At 46.3% G+C, this 23,563-nt stretch overlaps 1 protein-coding gene across 2 annotated transcripts in view; it reads left to right on the top strand.

Moving 5' to 3' along the window:
* Positions 1-22,341, top strand: part of Jazf1 (JAZF zinc finger 1) — a 290,475-nt gene extending 268,134 nt beyond the window's left edge. For both annotated transcript variants that reach the window (XM_021190884.2, XM_029535226.1), the window contains exons 4-5: positions 14,101-14,270; positions 22,038-22,341. In XM_021190884.2, coding sequence (XP_021046543.1) covers positions 14,101-14,270; positions 22,038-22,214 — 347 coding nt within the window. In that variant the 3' untranslated portion in view covers positions 22,215-22,341. The remainder of the gene's footprint in view (positions 1-14,100; positions 14,271-22,037) is intronic.
* The last annotated feature ends 1,222 nt before the right edge of the window (positions 22,342-23,563 follow it).

Raw genomic sequence — 23,563 nt, 5'->3', positions numbered from 1 at the left:
GGCAGGCAGGCATGGTGCAGGCAGGCAGGCAGGCATGGTGCAGGCAGGCAGGCAGGCATGGTGCAGGCAGGCAGGCAGGCATGGTGCAGGCAGGCAGGCATGGTGCAGGCAGAGCTGAGAGTTCTACATCTTCATCTGAAGGCTGATAGCAGAATACTGGCTTCCAGGCAGCTAGGATGAGGGTCTTAAAGCCCACACGCATAGTGCCACGCCTACTCCAATGGGGCCATACCTTCTAATAGTGCCACTTCCTGGGCCAAGCATACACAAACCATCACAATGGTGGTTTGGACCAAGGGAAATGATGGAGCCAGGTAGCTGTGCTGGAGTTTGGCAAGGATGGTCACACCAGGGCAATGGCTTCAGAGTAGCATCAGTTAGCAGGAATGGAGCAAGCGTCAGCTTGAGGAGGCACAGGCAAGGACCCGGGAGAAGGGGTATGAGTGTCAATAGGATAAAGTCCTGAGTGTGGCAGAGACTCCACAGCAGAACAGCCTGTTCCTGGTAGCCTGAGTCCCAGCTGTGCCCATGTCCTTGGAGTTGATCAACTGTGCCACCCACTGAGGCTCCCAGTGTCCCTAGATTTAAAAACGGTACAAAACAAAACCGCATCTGCCATCCCATTTGACTTTGCTTGAGGAAATGTGTGGGGCCTCCCAGTGAACACGCTAGCAGTGAGTGCTGAGGGTCTGAGCACCGGGTCACTCAGCAAATCCTTGCGTGTGGAAACCACAGCAAGAGGAGAAAGTGGCAAAGAAAATTAGTGAGCTGCCAAGGCTGTAGAGCTGAATCTTTAATGAAACCAGCCTTAGAAGTCTAGTATTTAGACCCCAAAGAAACAGAAACACCAAGCAAAAGCATCTTCAGCCCGTGGGAGATCTTCCTGAGACCCAGCCTTCTGACCTGCCCTGACATCAGAGGTGCTTTGCAGATAAAGGCTATACATGGGTGGGGCTGCTGTGGCCTCCACCTCTTGGCAGCGGTATCATGGCACCTATTGTAAGTTGCACTTGCCTTTAGAGCACACTTTCAGCAGTCTCTCGAGTGGGAAATTCTTGCCCTTCCACTTCTCCCAGTCACTGTTTCACAGTTCGTCATCCTTGTGACATTTGACAGAAACACGGCCCGGCTGATCAGGAAGCCTGCCTGGTACATGCAGTGTATAAAACAACATCACTGGTGCTGTTAGGAAGCCAAATAGGCTTCTTAAACATCAGAAGCACTCTCATAAAACCCATTTTTCATGCAGCACAGGCTGTAGTTTCCACATGGGACAAAGTGTGAAGCTAAGCTTTTATGGGAGCACTCTGAGATCGGCGTGAACTTTCAGTGACTCTCACGACATTATTCCCTAGAGAAGCAACTTACTTTCTGTTGTGGCACATTTTTGTGTGCTGGGCTCTGTCTGGGGAGAGACAATTACCCCTTTGCTGTAGAAACAGTGCTTGCTTACTGACAGACTCTAATTATCTGTCCTTCTGGCCACTGCAGTTCTTTCTGTCACCCTCCCTTGGAAGACCCATTGTGAGCGTTCTCTCAGTGTGCCTAATATTGCCTAATAGCTTAGAGGTGAGTCCGCCCATGTTGTTTCATAATTAGGAAGGGCAACCCCATACCTATATCAAGTTTTGGCCGAAGGGTTAGGAGTGCAGAAAAAAAGACACAACTCCAGCCCTGTGCAATGCTCAGGCTTGCAGCCAGTCAGAGTGAACCCCTCAAACCGGGGATGGTAGCTCAGGCCTGTAATCCCAGCACTTGAAAGGTAGAGGCAGGAAGATCAGTTCAAGGTCAGTCTCCACTTCAAAGTGAGTTCAGGGCCAGCTTGGGCTACATTTTTTTCTTAAAAAAAAAAAAAAAAAAAAAAAAAAAAAAAAAAAGAAGTAATCCCTTTCTTAGCTCTGGTCCACATCTGCCCTTCTGTGCTTCATGGTGAGACAGTGAACTGTGTCAAGACCTGCTCCCTCAGCAGATCTCCAACAGTGAGCGAATTAATGAAAATAGATCCCTGAATGTAATGTATCTATAATTATATATTTATAATAATTTAATATAACCTAACAGAATCCTAAATCAGCATTGTATTTGTCAAAAGCATCCCAAATTAGCATCCTAAACTCCTCTATAGAAAGCTAAGCTGTATCTTATGCATTTCTCTTTATTTGGGGAGATAATTCTAACCAGACCTGTCTCTCCTCACACACGCGCATATATACACATGCGTGCACACACATGACTTGAGGTACTAGAGGTACTCTAGGTTAACATAAAGGTATCTAACAGACCTTTATGTTAGACAGATGCTTTACTACTGAACTACATCCCGGCCTCTTAAGGAGATCATTTCTTCTCAGCATTGTGGGTCATTTGTCATTTCTTTCAAGCCCAGTGCTTTTTAAATGTTGCTGAGAACAGTAATGCTTACAGCACTGGTAGAATATGGAACTGTGTAGCAGACATGAACTGAAAACCTTATATACGATACATCTCCGGGCTTACAGCAGCCCAGTGAGCTCAGCCTCAACAGCGTCTCCAGTGTCCAGTAAGGAAAGGGAGGGCTGAAAAGGAAGAGTGTCGGGCTGAGGCTACCAGATGGTGGTGCGAGCCCAAATTTCACCCAGGCTATCCATGTGCCCTGTGCCCAGCTCCCGTACTCTGGTTTGCTTGTTGCAGTATTGCAGTAGTGCTAACTTGGTTTCATGGAAGTTGTGTGTGTGTGTGTGTGTGTGTGTGTGTGTGTGTGTGTGTGGTGTCTGTGTGTGTGTGGTGTGTCTGTGTGTCTGTGTGGTGTCTATGTGTGTGTGTCTGTGTGTATGGTATATGTGTGCCTGTGTGTGGTGTGTGTGTGTGTGTGTGTGTGTGTGTCTGTGTGTGGTATATGTGTGTCTGTGGTGTGTGTGTCTGTGTGTCTGTGTGCACACGTGTGCCTCTGTGTACGTGGGTGTATCTGTGTTTGTGCACATATGCTCTCCCTGCCTTGTGTATACCCTAGCATATTTCAATCCCTAATATCATTCTTTATTCTGTCATATAAAACTCTGGTGTCTCTTTAACTAATCATTGTTACCAAATACCTAAGTGGACTATCATGGCGTACCATCCTTCAGTGCTGACAGGCTCCACATGGATTTCCTTTTGTCCCCAGGAGTGAGCTGAAGATCAGCTCAGACCATGAATGAGCTGAAGGCACAAGACCAGTCCTGGAAGCCATTGTATACATTACTCATTCATTCATTCATTCATTCATTCATTCATTCATACCACACCCTCCTCCCAGTTAGGCCCCAGCTCCTTTGCTGTACCATGCAGCTGCATTTCTCTGGGTCTGGCCTGATATGCTGACCCCATGAATCACTTCACCCTCCATGGCATAACCTGGCAGACCAGCCCTGTCTTTCAGGCTGTAAGGCTGGAAACTGTATTGGAGGGAGAACCCATATATTTCAACAGCCTGGGGACAAGACAAGAAAAGGACCCTAATTCCCCAGGGCATCCTCCTCTTCCTTTAGTACTGGGGACTGAGTTTAGGGCTTTTATGCAAGGCAGTCAGTCTCTCCTCTGAGCTGCCAGCCATCCCTCTTCTCATTTTTTTGATTTATTTTGTTTTTAATCATGTGTTGGTTGGGGAAGGATATGTGTATATGTGTGCAAATGCCCACAGACACCAGAGGCATCAAACGTCTCTGCAGCTGAAGTTATAGGCAGTTGTGAGCCGCCTAACATGGGTTCTGGGAATCAAATTCAGGTCCTCTGGAAGAGCAATAAATACTCCGAATTGCTGAGCCATTTTTCCAGTATTTTTTGTTTTTAAGACATGCTCTGGGCTGGTGAGATGGCTCAGTGGTTAAGAGCACTGACTGCTCTCCCAAAGGTCCTGAGTTCAAATTCCAACAACCACATGGTGGCTCACAACCATCTGTAACAAGATCTGACTCCCTCTTCTGGAGTGTCTGAAGACAGCTACAGTGTACTTACACATAATAAATAAATAAATAAATAAATAAATAAATAAATAAATAAATAAATAAATCTTTTTTAAAAAGGACATGCTCCAGCTAAGCTGGCCAGGCAGGCCTTGAACCTGTGATCTTCCCGCCTCGGTCTCCTGAGTAGCTAGAATTATAGGCATGTGTCATCGTGCCTGGCTGTGTGAACATTCTTTATGAAGAGAACAACAATTCTATGTGACTTGTTGCTTTAAACCAGTTCCAGAGAACAAAGACAGACTCTGGAGAACATGTGGAGAGTGTGAAAACCCCAGAGTCTGCTTTTCTGTGTGACTGTCAGAGCCATTCAGACTCTGCCTCCCTAAACTGGGAAAGAGTGATGGCAGCAGCTCACTTTCCTAGCGTATGAGCTCCGAGCCTTTCCTTTCTTCTGCCTGCCTTAACTCACACAGTGTCTGGTGGTACTCTGAATAATTAAGAAAGAAGTTCTATGAGCTGAGGTACTGGGTGTCAGAGGTGGCTTCCGGGATTTGAACTTTCATGTAAGAAACTGTACTCTGCATTAAGACACACAAGCACATGCCTGGAGCAGTGTCCTACATACACGTGTGTCTAATGCCTTTCTGTCATTCCTGTTATTTTGTAAATGTCAGTCATGCCTATCACTTTCAAATACTGCTAGAGTGGCCATGGCTCAGCGACATTCATATAGCTCTCTCACATGTCCTTAACAGCAGCTAGACAGCCAAGGAGAAAAGTCACCAAGGCACCCCACTGTAGATTAGTGGGCTTCTGGTGGCCACTAATAGGCAAGTGTGTCATCTCTCATGACCTAGCTTACTTAAAGGGATATGAAATTTTAGACATGGGACAAGACATCACATGTGGGAGGGATAAAAGAAACAGTATTTTCTTATCCTCCCCAGATCCTTCCCTTTCTCTGACTGAGGGTAGAAAACTAAGATGCAGCACCAAGTACTGCTGGAGAGGCTGGGCTTGGACTCCTGGTGATGGAGACCCTGCTGGGGACAGTAATAGAAATCAGACTCCCAGCTCAGAGCCCAAGCAGTTTGACTCCTAGGTGGGAGGAAAGTAGAGAGGCCTGCTGTGAAGTCCTCAGAGGAAGGAAAGGGTACATGAGAAGGCTTCATGAAAAGAGGACTGGCTTCTTTATTTCATTTGTTTGGTTGGTTGGTTGGTTGGTTGGTTGGTCGTTCAGTCAGTCGGTGGGTGGGTAGGCGGTGGGGGGGGGAGTGGATTGGTTGGTTGGTTAGTTTGTGGATAGGTATGTGGGTTGTTTGGTTGGTTGATGGGTGGGTGGGTGGGTTGGTCTGTCGGTCAGTCGGTTGGTGGGTTGGTTTGGTTCGGTTTCCCATGTATGATGTTGTTGCTGTTTCCCATATTTTTCCAAGAGCATGGCCACTTGTACACAGAGTATCTTAATGCTGCATCGTGAGACTGCTTCAAAATCTGTTTCCCATTTTCTGATGTGAATGTGAATAGCCTTGATCTTCTCCTCACATGAAACCTGGGGCCTTGTACCATGGTGATAGCCATGCTTCCCAGTCTGCTACTGGAGGATGAAGATGAGGTGCTAGGCTTCCTCCATCAGCCCCTAGTCCTTAGGACTCTGTCTGGGTAGCTAGGTGGCCCCGCGGCTGTGCTCCCTTTACATACCATGCAGCTGTGGAGTAGATCACGTGACTTTTAGGAAGCTCTACTGCTCTACCATCTTTCAAAACAAGCACTAAGGACTGTGCTAGGGAACTGACCTGTGTGTTCAGTTGCCACTGAGTCTCAGATCCCTGTCTGTCTTCCCCTGCCTTCCTCACTTGGGCCTGGGACTTGTGCTCCTTTACTCCAGGGAACAGCACTGCATGTGGGAAAGCCATGGCCCAGTGCCTGACTTTTGCATATTACCTCTGCCTCTTATCTGTTTATTTACATAACACACCTATTGTTGCCTACTGTGTGCAAGGTCTTGTAAGTACCTCCAGGAATCCAGTCAAGTAGACCTTTTATTGTAGGTACAAAAAGGATGAAAAAGAGAAAGGGTGAAAGCAGCTGTTAGGAGTCAGACACACTGTAAGGGGACACTAGGGTTCATAGGTTGTACCTGTGGGACAGTGGCTTCTGTGGACAGGCCATCAGAGTGGATTTCATGGCAGAGATGATTCTGAGCTAAAATGAGCTGAAAGCTATGTGAGCATCTACCCATGAGAGAAGATGGGAGAAAAGCACTCCTGAGGGAGGCCAGTTGGCATTTTACACACACATGGTAAGTGTCATCACTGTGACTCCAGTGGACAAGACAAAGCTTAAGTGACCATAGGCAGAGGAGATAAAACATTAGTTTAGAATAACAAAGCACTGACTCCTGTGAGCACTCAACTAGAAATGTTTAAAATGAACTCACACCATCCAATGGTCCAGTACAATGGTTTCTAGTACATCAGTGTCAGCTATCAGATCCCAGAGAGCAAATACAACAGCAACACAGAGCACTCGGGACAAACAGACTCTTCAGCTCCTGAGGGCAATGAGACCAGCACATGAAAGACCCCAAAGGAGTGAGACACCATGACCAACACAACTCTTATAAGAGAAATCACCTGAGGGCTCACTACAGTTGTATAGTGGTAGTCCATGATCGTTAGTGGGAAGTAGACAAGCAAGATGCAAGAGCAGTCAACTGAGAGCTTTATACCCTGATCTGCTGGCAACAGGCAGAGACAGACAGACAGACAGACAGACAGACAGACAGACAGACAGACAGACAGACATATACTGAGTCTGGGCCAGGTGTCACACATCTCCTTCCAAAAGGCCATACTACTCAAAGAAGACCATGCCTCCTAATCCTTCTGCAGCAGTGTCACTACCTGGTGACTGAGCATTCTAACACATGAGCCTATGGAGAGCATTCTCATTCAAATGATCACACTCTGCTCCTGCCCCTAGGCTTGTAGCCATATCATAATGCAAAAGCATTCAGTCCAACGTGAGAAGACCCCATGGTCTTCTACAAAATATACAATACCATTCCAAAAGGGAACAAATGGGGCCTGGTGAGGAAATCCTGGAGCAAAGCAAAACCAGCAGAGCAAATGTCACCTCCTTCTCTATTGACTTCTGATGGCAAAGGGGCTAAATGGCCTTCCCTTCCAGCTTTGCTGAGTACAGCTCCGTGTTCTCTCAGGCTGCTTCTCTACCTAATCTGCCACTGTATTTGGCAGGTCCCATGACTGGAATCACCAACATATTAGAGTCTCCAGTGCAAACCTGGCTTCATCTCCACAGCCTCATGAACTGGCTTCTCCATGCATGGACTCCCTGCCAAACACCTGGCTTTGGTGGCTTTCTTTAATCATGGAGGAAGATTCTATAATCTCCGTATCCTGCCCCACTTAAAGTGTTCAGTGACTTTTCTAGTCTGGAGTCCCAAAGACCTTCATACTCCTCTATAAACATGGTCAGGCTTATAGCAGGTGTACCTCAGCCCCTGATACAACTTTCTGTCTTGTTACTATTCTTATAAAGAGACACCATGACCAAGGCAACTCTCATAAAAGAAAGCACTGAATTGGTGGATTGCTATAGTTTTGGAGGGTTAGTCCATGACATTTATGGTGGGAAGCAAATAGGCAGGGCAGGGCAGGGCAGCTGAGACGTTTACATCCTCATCTGCAGGCAGCAAGCAGAGAGAGAAACTGGGCCTAGTGTGGGCGTTTGAAACCTCAAACCCACTCACAGTGACATCCCTCCTCCAGCAAGGTCATATTATTCCAGCAAGGTTACAACTCCTAATCCTTCCCAAACGGTTCCACTAACTGGTTTGGTGACTACGCATTCAAACACATGAGCCAATGAGGGCCATTATCATTCAAACCACCACAGAGTTCTTAGACATCAAAACATCTGGCAGTGGAAATTTACCTCTGTGGAAACAAACTTTAGAGTAAATCCTTGGGGGCAGGGATTAGAATCAGATTTTAAAAGTTAAAGTGAGGGCAGAAGCAATGAGATGGCTCAGCAAGTCAGAGTGCTGGTTTCAGGCCTGGTGACTCAGGTTCAATCCCCAGGACCCATAGAAACTGAAAGCTGAATATGGCAATGCACAGTTGTAACTCCAGCAAGATCTGAAACAGGGGCAGGAGGATCGCCTAGAAGCTCACAGTGAATAGAGTGTCAGAAGCCAGATAGACAACCTCAACGAGGTGGACAGAGCAAGTTGTTCTCTCACTTCCATACATATGCTGTAATATACATGGCATGTACACCCCACCATTACACACACCCAAATAATAAACTCAGAAGTGAACACTGCACAGAACAGCCGGGGCTCATACCCATTGCCACAGCCAGCAACAGAATTGATTAAAAAACAGAGAACAGTGAGAAGAGCATTTGTTCTCTCAAGATCCCCGTACCCACGTGAAAAGGTGGGCAAGGCTGCTCATGCCTGTAACCGCAGCCCTGGGAACAGTGGGCAGCAGATCCTGGGAGTTTTATGGCCAGCAAACTTAGCCAAAGCATCCTTTCTGGTTCAGTAAGAAACCCTGTCTTCAAAGAATGTGGCGGAGAGCAGTCGTGGCACACACCCAGTGTCCTCCACACGCACACATGGGCAGGAACAACACACACAATGGAAAGTAGAAATTTTGAATAAAGAGAGTTTCCAGAAAGCTAGAAGACAGAAAACCTTGAGAAAGGGGTTTCCACGGTGAGAGTCACAAGGGATGTCCAGGTCAGGGTGAAGCCACCTGCAAGGGACTGGTTAGGTCAGGATTAGAACCAGAGTGAGGGTGACTCAGCACTCTTCAGGCTGAGGCAGGAGGATCACATGTTCAAGGCAAAGCCGAGTTACATAGTAAGAACCTGTCTCAAAAATAAATCCAATAAAGATTATTGTTTATGAAGTAGACAAACCTTGATAGACATACTCTCAAGAATCTAAACCAGGAAGAAAAGCAAGGTTGCCTTCATTTTTTTCCAGCTCCCCTGACGAACTGAGCCACCGTGTTTTGCTGGCCTGCCTGCCTGCCTGCTTCTCTCCTAGCTTCCCCCTCTCTCCTACCTCTAAAGTTATTTTATATAGCTTATTTTAGATGTATTTATTTGGCACAGTCGCAGACCAGAACTTAGCCCCTCCCCACCTCAGCCTCCTGTACCAAGAAGACCCCAGGAGTTCTGGTGTGTACCATCAGGCCACCTCCTCCTCCACTTAAGTCTTGCAGGTCTTCCAACCCCAGGACAGCCACAGCTAAGCACAGCACCTAGCTTGTCAACATAGGTTTGCTTCATAGGCACTGTGGTCAGTTTTGACTTGCCTCTCATAAAAACATTTTCTTTGTTGTTTTAAAGTAAATGTTTATTTTTCAAATGTTTGTTTTACATGGATAGGTGTTTTGCCTGCACCTCTTGCATACAGTGCCTGTGGAGGCTGGAAGGGGGCGCCAGAACCCCTGGAACTTGCCATGTAGATGCTGGAAATTGAACCTAGATTCTCTAGAAGAGCAACCAGTACTCTTAAGCATTGAGCCATCTCCCCAGCCCCTTTAAAATATTTTAAAGCTTAACCACTAAAAGAGAAAAACTGATAGAATTTTGTTGAAATTTGTAGAATTTGACTGTACTCAGCACTTACAGATGAGTATTTCAGAAATTCATTCTGGCTTAGTTATTGGATAGTTTTTAATATTTAAAAATGTTTGTTAAGTAGATCTACAGGTAGAAACATTTAGCAGTAAGCAAGTACAAGTAGATCTTAAATTTTCTTTTAAAGAAAGAGGTGTTTTGGGTATGGCAGCATGTGCTTCTAATCCTAGTGTGGAGAGTTCAAAGCAAGTCTGCTCTACATAATGAGATCTAGGCTAGCCTGGGCTACATACTGACACGCTGTCACAAAAACTCAACAGTCAGGGCTGGGAGATGATTACATCCTGCCCTTGCAGAGGACCCGGGTTCAGGTCCAAGAACCCACAGCAGGTGGCTCGGAACTGCCTGTAACCCCAGTGCCAGGGGGTCTCACACACCTCTTGGCCTGTGAGGGCATCACACTCTCTTACTTCCACTTACATATAGACACACAAATACACAAAAATAAAAATAAGTCTTTAAATGTTTCCACCCAATGAGCAAACACAAAAACCAGAGCTTGCCTGAATGTGGTAGAGCAAACCTAAAATAGCAGCACTCAGGGAGTGAAGGCATGAGTTCAAAGCCAGCCTGGCTACCTAGCAAGAGCTTTTGTTTCTGGATGTTTGTTTGTTTGAAGCTGGAGTTGGGGAGATGGTTCAGTGGTTAAGGATATACACTGCCCATGCTGATGATCTGAGTTCTCTTCCCCATACCCACACTGGAAAGCTCACAATTGCCTGTAACTCCAGGAGGATCTATCATCCTCCTCTTGGCCTCTGCAGGTACGCACTCATATACACATGCCAACACACAGACATTCACACATATATATGATTTTTAAAAATAAAATGAATCCTTAAAAACAAGAGGACTTGTTTGTGTCAACAGCATCAGAGTTCTGATCTCAGCTCACGGCAAGCCAGCCATCTCCACCATTACCCAAGCTCCAAGAGAGATGAGACAGGATGGTTGCTGGGGAGGGGTAGTGATATCCCATAGTGAGCCAAGCCTAGGAGAAAGGAGATGGAGAATTTTCCAGCAGCAGCACATGGTATCCCTCATTGTCCTCATCCGTCCCCAGGTGGTGTGGATTGTTGCCTCAGCATTGGTGAAGCCATCGTTGCTGATTACTAATTGATGGTAGACCCACGGTGGGCAGAACGGCGTCCGGCTTATATGTCTGCCAGAACCTGAAAGGTCTGAGTGTGCTGTTACCACAGTTACCACTGCTGCTTGAATATTAATGACCCGAGCAATAAAAACATGGCATATGGGTGTTGTGGAAAGACTGGCTTGTTTACTCAGATGCCACAAGTGCATTTAGAACCACAAAGGAGGAGCAGGGCATACTATAGCAATAAATGACTGTGCAGGGAAGTGAGAGAGGAGAGTGGAGGAGAAAGGACAAGGGTGGAGATGACCCTTGTGACCCCTGGGAACAAGTAGCAGAAACAGCAGGGCTTGTGGATAGTGACATGGGGTCTGCCCAGATGGCAGCTGTGAACAGATGTGTGTGGTTAGGGGAACATCTTAGTATTTTTCTCATGTGAGTCACAAAACCAATTTCTTTTAAAACTTTTGCACACCACCTGTAGGAGTTTCTGGGCTGCCCCACAGAGTGTGACAGAGTTCCTGTGCTGTCCCTCGGAGTGTGACAGTTTCTAGGCTGTCCCACAGAGTGTGACACTTTTTTTTTTACTAGCTCTGCTTACTTCTCAAACTGGAAATGCTGCATAAGCAACCAAGATATAACTCTTCCCAGTTCCCATCGCCTAACAGAGTTTGAGCACACTGTCCCCACACCCTCCTCCCCTCCCCCTTTCTTAGTTCCTGAATTGGCTTTGTTGTTGTTGTTGTTGTTGTCATTTGTTCTTGTTTGTTTGTTTTGAGACAGGTTCTTACTATGTGGCTCTGACTGTCATGGAATTCATTATATAGACCAGGCTGGCCTTGAACTCACAGAGATCTGCCGGCCTCTGTCTCCTGAGTGCTAGGATTAAAGGCATACAACTACCATACCCAGCTTCTGAACTGGCTTTTCTAAAGTGTTGCATGTAATATGTATGTGCAATATGTGTATGTAATATGTATATGTAACTTTATGAGTGATTTGTTACACTGCCATCCATTTACTACTTACTACATGCCAGCCCTCCTATGTAGGGGTGCTGTTGAGTATAGTTCTAACCTTTAAATTATATTTGCAAAAAAAGAGATTTGTACCACTTTCATGAAAAATAAAAAGCATGTGCCCTATCCCTCAGCTAACTAAAACCAACATGTGAGCCGGCTCTGGCAGCTCTTTGTTCTAGGAGAGAACTAAACACAGGTCTGTCTTGTACATCACCTCCCAGTCAAGGGAGGTGATAAGTCTCATGCAGTCCCCTCGGGACCCTGTGATGCATACATGTGCCCAGTGCAGTGCCCACAGTGCCCCACTCATGTCAGCACTGCCTTTGACTCGGCCCATGCCCTGTGCCCCACGGCATGGCATCCCCGCCTCTCTGCTTTGCCTGTGGCCCATGTGGTTTCCAGCAACACCACTCCTACCCCTCAGCGTCTGGTCCCTTTTGATCCAGTTTAGTTTTAAAGTTTTATCTTCTACTGGGCTTCATTAAGGGGTTTCCCACCTCCTCCCCCAAGTTGTAAATGCTGAGTGGTTCTTGATGTTCAGGTGAACAAATTAGCCCAATTAGATGGGAAAATTAGTTGTTCTTACTTTCTGAAATCCTGCTGAAGGGCCTTTCCAAATCACATTTACTGCTTTCAAACTGGCATTTTAAAGAACTCCAGCATGTGACCTCTGTTTAAGAGTAAAATGTCTTATGCAATACCCTGCTTAAAAATGGCCTTAGAGGTTTGCTCAGGCCTGACTGGGAAAACTGCGTGGCCGAGTGATGCAGTCTCTGGTGCAATCATTGCCGAGCTTGCTCTGCTTTTATTTTAGATGATGGCGGGTATTATATACAGCAGGGTTGACTAAAACCCACTTTTAATCCCAAGGCCTCACTTTAAGCAAATGTTTTCTCTGCACCCTACCCTCTACCACTCCACATCCTCACCAAGAGTTCTTAGCAGGCACAGAAAAGCCTGCTAAATGGTAAAGAGTAAGAGGTAAAGACCCAGCCAATGTGGAGGAAGAGGGACCCTGTGGAGGAGCCGGTAAGCTGTAGGGTTATCGGGATGCAGCCAAGGGAACAGGCAGGCATCCCTCCATGGCTAATAGAGCAGATACATCTTACCCTGTACAGGGCTCAGCTCTTCCCTACCTCATCATCACCCAAGACTGAGTGAGAGGAGGCATGGGGTTTACCTGAAACCTCATGGGCACTCAGTAAACACGCAGGCACTCCTTCCTGGACCTTAGCAACGTTCAGCCTCAGATAATGGCGGCCTTGGCTGCTGGCTCAACTGCTCTTCAAACAGTCTTATTAATGCCTATTAAAATGAAACCCAATAAAAGTGCCAATATTTGGTGCTGAAATAATTGATGTTGCAGAGCAAGCCAATGAAGCACCTAGGCAGGCCCCTGGCGCAATTTAGCCTCACACCTGGGGGATGAATTTCACAACTGTAATTGCTACCATATAATTCTTATTAATGTTGTGCTATAATTCCTATTTATTCCACGGGGCTTGTAAATGCATTAGGACTTGTCAACATATTATTTTACACTGTTTATGATCTGTAGAATTATGTCCTTCAGGGTTGTATTGTGCAAAAGTGCAAAATAAATGGCTCTGGGCCTCCCTCATTAAAGAGAGTAAAATAGGACCACTGTTGATGTGGGTCTCCATCCCAGCTGTCCTGAGCCAGGAAAGCCGATTCTTAATTCAACTCTGGGCAGAGCCCCTTTCATCTTTAGGAATATAAAGGATTCATCTTCCATTCTGAGTAGCCATTCAACAAGTCAGGCCTGTTGGGAAGTGTGTGGCTAGAAGGCAGATGAGATAGGTGGGTGGGAAAAGAATGTTTTCTCTCCAGGAAGCCAGACCTGCACCTCAGAGCTCTGGACATCCCCTGCTCCCTGGCGTGGGGTAGCCTGCCTGTAGTTCCACCATAGCCTCAGTAAGCTTAAGATCCAACATATGGCCCCTCCTAAAAATCTGTTTGAAGCAGTTTTCTCCCAGAGCTGTTTGTGTTTTCTAGAGTAGAAGAGCAAGAAACCAAGGGGCAGAGTTCTCCCCGTCGTGTCCAGTCTAGCTTGTATGTGTATTAAGAGGGGTCTGTCATTGTTGTCTATTTGTGCATGGACCCCTGGAACCTTCCTGGTCCCTTTTCAGGCATGGGCAGTCCTAACTATAATCTTATCCCAAATGAAATCCTTGGTTCACTAGTTCCTAGCTGTGGATTGCTTCTAACCAGGTCCTTTCCTCCTAGGATTAACAGCAGTCCATCTGGGTCTAGCATGCCCTCTGCTTGTGCACCAATGGCTGCCACTATTGCTAATCCTTCAGCTGGCCTGTCGGGAGGGGTCAGCTTCTGATGGTCTTTGTACGTCTCTTCTGCTTCACAGGCAGTGAGTATGACGAGGAAGAGGTGGACTATGAGGAGTCAGACAGCGATGAGTCCTGGACCACAGAGAGCGCCATCAGCTCTGAAGCAATCCTCAGCTCCATGTGCATGAATGGAGGGGAAGAGAAGCCTTTCGCCTGCCCAGTTCCTGGGTGTAAAAAGAGATACAAGGTAAAGGAAAGGTCCCTTCACTCAGTGTAACCGCTTGGCAAAGAAACACTGTAAAATAGCCGCCCTTCGCAATTCTAAAGAGAGTTGCCTGTGTGCGGGGATAGACACTCATCACCCACATTCATGAGAGCAAGGGCCTCAGGGTCATGCACCCAGTGCCTTCCGGTGAGCACTGGCTGGGGTTCTGGGTGATTGGCAGCCTTTCTCCTTCTCTGACTTGTGTGGGAGACTAAAGTCAAAGAACTCTGTTGTAGATGGCCTCTGTTTTTGATGCCTGTCAGAATATCCGGTGAAGGGGCTGGAGCATCCGTGGGAGAGATGGCAATTAGCATGCAGGAGGGACTCAGTTCCATCCAACACCATAGAAACAGAGCAAGGACTGTGTCAGCTTACTTATTTGCAAAACACTTTTTTTTCAGTGCATAGATTTCCAGGTGGCTGGGCCTGTAAAAGCCTCAGCCGGGTTTACAGAGCCTTCTGGAAAACAGGGTTGGGTGTTTACCTTCCAGCTGGGCAGTTCTTGCCCCCTCTGCCTCCCCATAAAAGACCAGGGGAAGAAAATGCTTTGATTTCTCCCTCGCCAGCATCTCTCTGTCCACCTGCTGGGTCTAGCAGTTCTAACACTAGGTGACTTGGGTAGCCGGTGGTACTAACCTTTCTACTGAGAAAACCACTAAGGACAAAACAATAAAAGAAGCGCCAAGGAGAAGTGTGTGCAGGAAGTCCCCACAGGTGTTAGCAGCTCTTTAAAATCAACTGTGTAGAAATGAAAACCTCCGGGGCATGGCTGGTGGACATGACGGCACACCAGCTTACCTACTGTCTGTGCAGACTGCCTAGGTTTTAAAGGCTTAAAAATTGGTAGCACGAACACATCTCATGCTGTTCCTTAAATATGTGTCTCTGAACAACTGTTAGTATTTTAATCTTTCTATTAGAAAAGCAGAAACCCCATCAGCTTCAAAAAGGTGAGGGCATCACTCTGCTGCTGCTCCAGGACTGGTAGACCAGATGGCTTTTGTTAAACAAACATGCAAACCCTAGGACAGAGCTGTGAGTCTTATCAACTCTACAAGGGCTGCCCAGGTCAGGTCAGCACACATCACAGAACACACACACACACACACACACACACACATCACAGAACACACACACACACACACACACATCACAGAACACACACACACACACACACACACACATACACACACACACCTTCCATATCCAAGCTTAGAGGCACAGAGAAGAGGGGCCTCTAACAGTAACAGCACAGTATGCCAAAGGGCAAGACGGACCGGAGCGCCCTGAGGGCAGCTCTCACTGCAGGAAGGTTTCCCTCCTGTTTCAGCTTCACAGTAACAGCTGGACAGGGTATGTCATGGTTGTTCTGCCTGTGTTGGACCCTTTCTCTCCACATCTGCTGCTCTTCAAACTGTGGCCGCCTCTCCAGTGCCTGCCGTGTGATCAGAGCCTTGTACAACAACCGTGCTGAAGAGGGGTCTGAGGACATCGTCTGGAGCCTCAGAAAGAGGAGGGAGAAACACAAACCCCACCCTTCACTCTGGGCCAGAAGGGTGGAGCATTCTTCCCCCTCCCGTACTCTTTGAAGGGTCTCTAGCAACTTCTTCCTCTATCTGTACCTGGGTTCACATGGGGTTTGAATGTTCTCTCCTTTTAAGGCCAAGAGCAAATTTGCTGCAGGAACTGATTAGCTTTGGGCACACTGAGATGGCTCTAGTGACTGTGAGGGAAGTGTGTCCCTTGCTGATTCAGAATGCCAGGTGACACAGCACAGAGACACCCCTAGCCACTTCTCCCAGCAAGATGTTGAACTGGCTGTAGAGCAGCAGAGCTGTCTTGAGAGAATTCACTCACCTTCACTGTGCATAGGCCCCTGACATGGTGAATAACCTCAGAACCAAGTAAAGGGTACCAGGCTCTCTGCACCCCAGACACCCTGGCCTGTCATGGCAGGATGTTTTGTTGGCGGCAGCGGCGGTGGCTGCAGCGGCTTTGGTGGTGTCTGTCCAAATCCCTCCTATGTGCTTCCTGCCTCCCTGCTGCCTCCCTCCACTCTGTGCAGCTTCCACTCTTCTGCTCTGGAGCCCAAGAGCAGATCCCCACTCCCACCCCAGCTCACTGCAACCTTTCTTGGGAAACTTGTAAAAGCAAGTCCAAGTGCTCAGTGCGCCCATGTGATGAGTTGTACCTCACAGGTGCCTCTGCTGAGACCACAGCATACAGACAGACCAGCATGGGCAGTGACTCCACTCCACTTCTTGGGGTATTCCCACAAGGGGGGGGCTCCCAGATGCAGCCAGTTTCCTTTGAAGCCCTCATGTGGTGTGAGCGACAGGAGCTCTGCAGTTACCTCAGGAGCATTCAGTGTGCTCCTTCAACCCATGTTCCATTTGAAATGCATCCTGGGCTTAGACTGTGGCTCAGTGGATCCTTGCCTGGCCTTGCCTGGTGTGTGCAGTGAGCCTGGGTGCTGTCCGTAGCTCCACAAGAACTCTTTCCTAACGTCTCTTAAATCCTAGGTACTAACTTAGGAAACACTAAGCTCTAAGCATAGGGGAACAGGATCAAATCCTGTCAATAGAACCTTACTCTCTGGAAATATTTGACACTGGAGGAATCTCATAAAGTATCTTTATGTATGAAAAGGAGACTGGTTTGATACTCACACATTCAAGTACAGTGCCTCCTCCGACGTGAGTAGTGAGCCCGTCCCAACACAGTCCCTCGGTACCTTCCACAGAACGGTGTGCACACTAAGCACGTGACCCATGGCTGAGTGGTGTGCTTCTGCCTGCCTCACTCTTAGTGTGTGGGCGCATGGAGGCAGGAGGCACACACCTCCAGACGGCTCTCCTTCCTCACCAGACTTCCCCCAGAGACCCTCACTGTGTCCTTTCTATCAAACACCAGGGACCTCAAGGAACTGACTTCCAGCTTTCCTATCCAGGGTGGCATGTACCGGGTATATCTGGCCCGAAGTACTGACAACAAAGATCACTCCATGGAGGTGGATGGCCCCATTCAGCATCTGGACCTCAGACCTCCTGTGGATAGAAGTTTTGGAACAGCCTGTAGTTTCTCTACTGACCAGCCTAATTTGATAAGGCTGAATTTGATAGTTCTTAATGGCAGAGTCCAAATTCCCCCACTCATAAGCCCTTAGCTTGCCCCTTCTGTTGCCTTCCCCGCTAGCTAGTCCAGTGGCAAGACTGTTAGAGTCCCAGACCTTCACAGTTGGAGGAAGTGCCAAAGCCCCCAGCTGTGTGTCTGAACTGAGCAGTAAACAGTCCCTAGCATTTTAGGAGGGTCCTCGAGGAAATACAGCCTACACAGAGCCATCCCTATCCCCGCTCCAGTCCTGTAAGGCAGGTGAGTAGTCACCTGAAGACATCAAGCACCTAGCGTTACGTTCTAGACTTTCCAATGAACTCCCTTATCCTTTCAAAACTTAATCTTGTCACCTCTGTTCAGAACCCAGAAGATTTGAGCATTTTGTTAATATTTCCAAGGGGCAAAAACTTTTAGATGATGTCATCACAAGTTTTAATGACTCTTCATCTTACCTTGCCATTTTATTGCCTACACATGGGATGAACAGGGTGGGAAAATCTCTTCATCAAAAGTCTAGAGCTGAGCCTGGAGATGCCCCAGCAGTAAGAGAACTCCTGTTCTTCCAGAGGACCTGAATGTGGGTACCCATGTCAGGCAGCTCACAAGTGCATTCACAAACATACACAATGAAAATATGAAAGTCAAAACAAGACAGTATGAGACTGGAGATGGGCCCCATGAGTGTGAGCATGTGCTGAGCACGCAGCACACACAGGTGCCCGAGGCAGACAAAGGAAACTTGCTGGGACTTGCTGGTTGCTGAGACTCGGCAGTAAGGCACAGAATAAAACAGACCTGCTCTTACCTCTGCATACCCACAGGCACACACGTGCACACACACCTTCCCTCACACAGAGAATGTGGTCTCTACACACAAGTGTGCACACATACTCTCTCACACACTGATCAGTCCACACTGTGGTAAGCCTTCCCCACTGATACCTGGGAGCGGGCTAAATCGCAGGCAGCACGGATGCTGCCCTGGATTTTCTAGACACCCTGAGAATGCTTCCACATGTGCAGCTGGCTTCATTCTTCCCAGAATAAAGCTACATAAGGTAGTTGTGTTTTTCAGAAACAGCCAGGAAAAGGCTACAGAACTTGCTGGATTCATTTCCCATTCCTGATGAACTCTTGTGAGGATTAAAATGCCGGCTTCAGATCTCCCCTGGCCTAACTAGCTTCAGTTACTCTGTCTTTTTGCTTCTTAGTTAATGTGTTTTCTCTGTCTTGACAAGGTCTGAGTGGTGGTGAGCACAGGGCTAGCTTGTTTGTTTGAACCCAGTGTGCTGGTTAGTTTTATGACTGAACTTGTCCCAAGCTAGTCATCCAAGAGGAGGGAGCCTCAATTGAGAACATGCCTCTTTAAGATCTGGCTGAAGGCAAGCCTGTAGGACAGTTTTTAAATGAGCCACTGATGGAAGGAGGGCATAACACCATTGTGGGTGGTGTCATCCCCTGGTAGGTGCTCCAGGGTTCTGTAAGAAAGCCGACTGAGAAGACCATGGGAGCAGTCCAGTCAGCAGCACCCCCTTGCCTCTGTATCAGCTCCTGCCTCCAGGTGCCAGCCCTGCTTGGGTTCTGCCCTCACTGCTTTGGTTGATGAACTGTTACATGGAACTGTTAGTGAAATCAGCCCCTTCCCAAGTGGCTTTTCATGGTATTTCATCACAGCAGCAACCCTCACTAAGACACCCATCTTCCAACAAGACCCACGTGAGCAGGACATGAGATGTCTAAGTAACCATTCCTCTCAGAAAGACTCTGAGTGTTCACTGAAGATTCACTCAGCAAGCAGACAAGACGCATTCTTAGCATTTATAAAGCCAGAGAACCACCTTCACCACATTGGATTCAGGAGTCACAATTTCCAAGTCTTGAGGGGAGTGCTAGGGAGTAAATCTGGAATTTCATGCATGCCAGGCAAGTACTCTATCACTGACCTACAACCTGGGGGTTCTTTTCTTCTGAATTGTCATTCTACCCCTCCTCTCTCCCTCCCTCCCCAAACATAACACCATCTTGTCTTAGTTACAGTTACTATTGCTATGATGTAACACCATGACCAAAGACAACTTGAGGAGGAAAGGGTTTATTCCTACTTACAGTTTCATATAATAGTTTATCATAAGCAGCAGTGAGGGCAGGAACCTGGAGGCAGGAGCTGATACAGAGGCCATGGAGGGTGCTGCTTACTGGCTTGTTTTCCGTGGCTTGTTCAGCCTTTCTTAAAGAGACTAGATCTACCAGTTCAGGGGTGGTCCCACACACAGTAGGCTGGGCCTCTCCACATCAATCATTAAGAGAATGCCCTCCAAGCTTGCCTACAGCCCCATCTAAGAGCAGTTTCTCAACTGGTCCCCGTCTCTCGGGTAACTCTAGCTGGTGTCATGTTAACATAAACCTAGCCTGTACAACTTCCAATTATTTTTTCAGTTTTCTGAGTTGCCTGAAATTGTCACCTGGATGTAGCTGCTCTAAGACACCAGGCTGGTGCTAAGGCCATTGGAAGGTGCATCTGGGCTGGGTGTCCAGCTGGCACCTTCACCACAGGCCCGCACTCCAGTGAGAACAGCTTTACCAGTGAGGGGTGGGCTGTCTAAGCTTATCTGCCTGCCATCACAGGAGGCCTGTATGAACATGCTCCTCCAAGCTCTGACTCCCAATGTGCCTCTTAGCAAAATATGGGATGTTCAGCCCAAGGCAGGAGGCTAGTGATACAAAAGACCAGAGCCAGGCATGTGTGTGGACAGAGCCCATTTGTTTTGATTTACTCAGGCCAGACCTGGGAACAAGTACAGCCTCTTGCCCTCAGCTTCAGTCATGCAGGGTTCTACCACAAAACGTGTACTACAAATCCAAAATGGTGTAACAGCAGACACCTCTCAGCCTCTTCTAATACTGAGGTGCGTGTTGTGAGGTGCCATTTAAGACATGTACTCTGCAATAGTGTGCCATGGGCCAGGCAAGCATTGTGATACCCTCCAAATAGCATCAGGAAACTCAACTGTTTTCTGAAGCTCAGGGCATCTGAAAAGTGGCCTAGGTACTTAAGGGACAGCTTCCTCACCCTTTTTAGTAACCCATGCTCAGCACCAGTGTTCACTGTGCTGTCTGTTCCTGTCCTCTCATGTGGCAGCTACTGATACTGAGACTCCAAGTATCTTCTATGCTCTTTCTTAACCTCTGGAGCCTGTTTCTCAGGCTTAACCAGATAAGCACTATCAGTCTATTAACTATCTAGTTTGCTAAACTGGTAAATAATCTTATAGTATGTATACTAGTGAGATAGTAAAACCAATAGCTGGAAAACATTCTGGTATTTTTGTTTTACCTATTTTATTACTATTATTTGTTGAGGATTTTATTATAAAATTTACCCTTAATAGAGTGTTAAAATAAAATCCTGCACCTGGATGGGGACTCCAGAACTATCCCCAACATATCTGGTGTATATGATGAATAGCCAGAGTGTGGTTTTCAACAAAGCTGGGTGACACACAGCAGCTGGGTGTTCTTTTCCACGAATTCCACTGAGAACAATTAGCCACACACAGGGAAGGAACGCCATCTCACTACAGGCATGAAAATACATTTCATCTAACTATAAAGCTAACCCTGTAAGTTGTAGTAGACAGAGTCTAGGTGAGGCAAAGTTAAGATGAAAGCTGTTTAGCAAAAGTGAAGATGTTAGCAGCTGTCAGAGCGAGATATAATCTGAAAAAGAAGTCTTAAGAAATGCACACGGAGTATATCAAGTATGCTGAAACTTGTTAGCAACCTAGTTAAAATGCACATACATTTAGGAAAGAGATTTCAATAAAAAATGTGTTTGTAACCTAAACCCATGAAACATTGCTACTTTATCAGTTTAACGCCAACAGCATAATGCATGACTATAAAGTAAAAGATGCACTGCAAATAACATCTTAAATTTATGACTATACTTATGTGTGTGCAAGTGGGTCTATGTACATGTGCAGGTTTCTGCTGGGACCAGAAGAAGGTATGAGATTCTCAGGGCAATTGCATGCAGCCCTATGTGGGTTCTGGGGCATTCTGCTAAACACCCAGATTCTTATCATCCGTTGCTAAGAAATCTACTCGGCATGTTGTTATTCATGGGACTGACTTTATAGAAATAAAGGTTTAAAAGCATGCTGTCTGAATGCAGTACATCATCAAAAGCAGTGCCCATTGGCTCTTAGCACTCAACTATGCTGAAGCAGGTCTAGCTAACTCTGCCAAAGTTTCCAGGAGAGGTGTAACAGGGACTTACCACAGCTTATGTCTTATATTAAATCTGCCTTACCCTACTTTTTGTGTTCTTTAGAAAGATATTTCATTGGTCATTCTGAAATATTCACAGGATTTCCAATTCTCTTCCAAGCAGAAAACTTTAGTAACTGAGAAGCAAGGCTTCAAGAAACCAAGGGAACTGTACCATTAATTTTCTTACAAAACTTTGGTACACACAGCCCAGGACCAGCAAACCCACATGAAGCCCACCCTCTGGATGCATCCAGGAGCTGCTTTGCTGGAATCTGACCCATGCTGAGGTTTGCACGAGTGTGACAGGACATTTGGTGACCCTAATAGGTAATTTTTTTTTTTTTTTTTTTATCTTCTCTACAGAATGTGAATGGCATAAAGTACCATGCTAAGAATGGTCACCGAACACAGATTCGCGTCCGCAAACCATTCAAATGCCGGTGTGGGAAGAGTTACAAGACAGCTCAGGGCCTGCGACACCACACAATCAATTTCCATCCCCCGGTGTCTGCCGAGATGATCAGGAAGATGCAGCAGTAACGTGCTGGTCAGAACTGTGCCAAGAAATCCTCACCAGCAGTTGCTGATTTTGAAAACAGCCACCTTTTTTCAGGGGAAGCACTCAGCAACCCTTTAATGAAAAATAATTAAATGCATGCTTTAAACTTTTCTGTAATTTTGGAATGATGTATCTTTGTAGAGTTAATGATTTTTGTACATTTGCACATGTAATCATCACACCCATTTTCATTACTTTGATATAAGGTGCTAAACAAAAAAAGCTCTAGGTTCTTCAGCACATTTTCCCCAAAACAAAATAAAATTAAGGGCATGTTGCATATTGTTTAACCATATTGCAGTGATGTCAACTGGGAGAGGAGGGGCTGGCACTGAGATGTTTTAAGATTGTAATGTGATTGAAGCTTTTCAACACATCGACTCACATAAAACCAAAATACCTTCATTATCAAACTGGTTACCATGCCTTACATAATGGAGTTAGTATTTGTGAGTAGAAAGACTTTAGGTATGGAAATATAAATAAGAATGTTTAACATAATATGCTAAAAATATTTTCATATTTAAATAACATGCATAAAAGGTGTGTTTGTTTTGTTGTTGTTGTTTTTTTAGTTATTATCTTGCCCTTTAAGAAGCTGAAACTCTTGCCATCGAACTAATCCAATCATTTTAGTGTTCTAAATGGCATCTTTGTGCAAAGGACTCAGTTCACTCATTAATGCTAACATTCTCATTGAGTGCCTGCTGGGTGCAAGAGACTGAAGTTATACCTGAGTTACTTGTGGACCAAGATACCAGTGAAATACTTTTCCCTGAAATGTTAGGAAACACTTTGAAATACTTAAGTGCAAATTGTGTATGTGTGAAACTTAGTTATAGCTTCATCAATAGATGAGGTTTTAAAGCACTTTGTAGTTCTCTATTGCCAACAATTTTGTTTAGACGTTGCCAATTCTTGCAACTATTGCCCTAAGAGATCTGTGGGTTGAAATCCCAACTAAAATTCAGAACTTGTGTTTGAGAGAGGAAGGTTGTTAAGATCCCTACTGCCCCTTTCCTGTTCAGTTGCGACTTCTTTTAAAGGCACTTTCCTATCACACTGTGGATGTCTGCATTCTCATTAGAACTGTTTAGCTTTAGAAAACATTTTGCCAGAATATGAAAATAAGCCTTACTGACATTAAGTGCTTCTTGCAGCAGGTGGTCAAGGAAGAGTGACTAATAGACCCACTAAGAGTGGCCTACATCTGGATGGTCTTGGAGCTTCTCTCACCGACAGTACCATCATGTGTTGAGTGTTCTTTTCTCCCAAGTGCTATTCTTTAACCAAGAGTTTACCGGTTGCCTAATACGCAATAACCGTTGCT

The sequence above is a fragment of the Mus pahari genome, chromosome 2 (genome assembly GCF_900095145.1).
Source record: "Mus pahari chromosome 2, PAHARI_EIJ_v1.1, whole genome shotgun sequence".
NCBI lineage: Eukaryota > Metazoa > Chordata > Mammalia > Rodentia > Muridae > Mus > Mus pahari.
The sequence above is the reverse complement of the archived record's forward strand: the minus strand, read 5'-3'. Positions and strand labels throughout refer to the sequence as shown.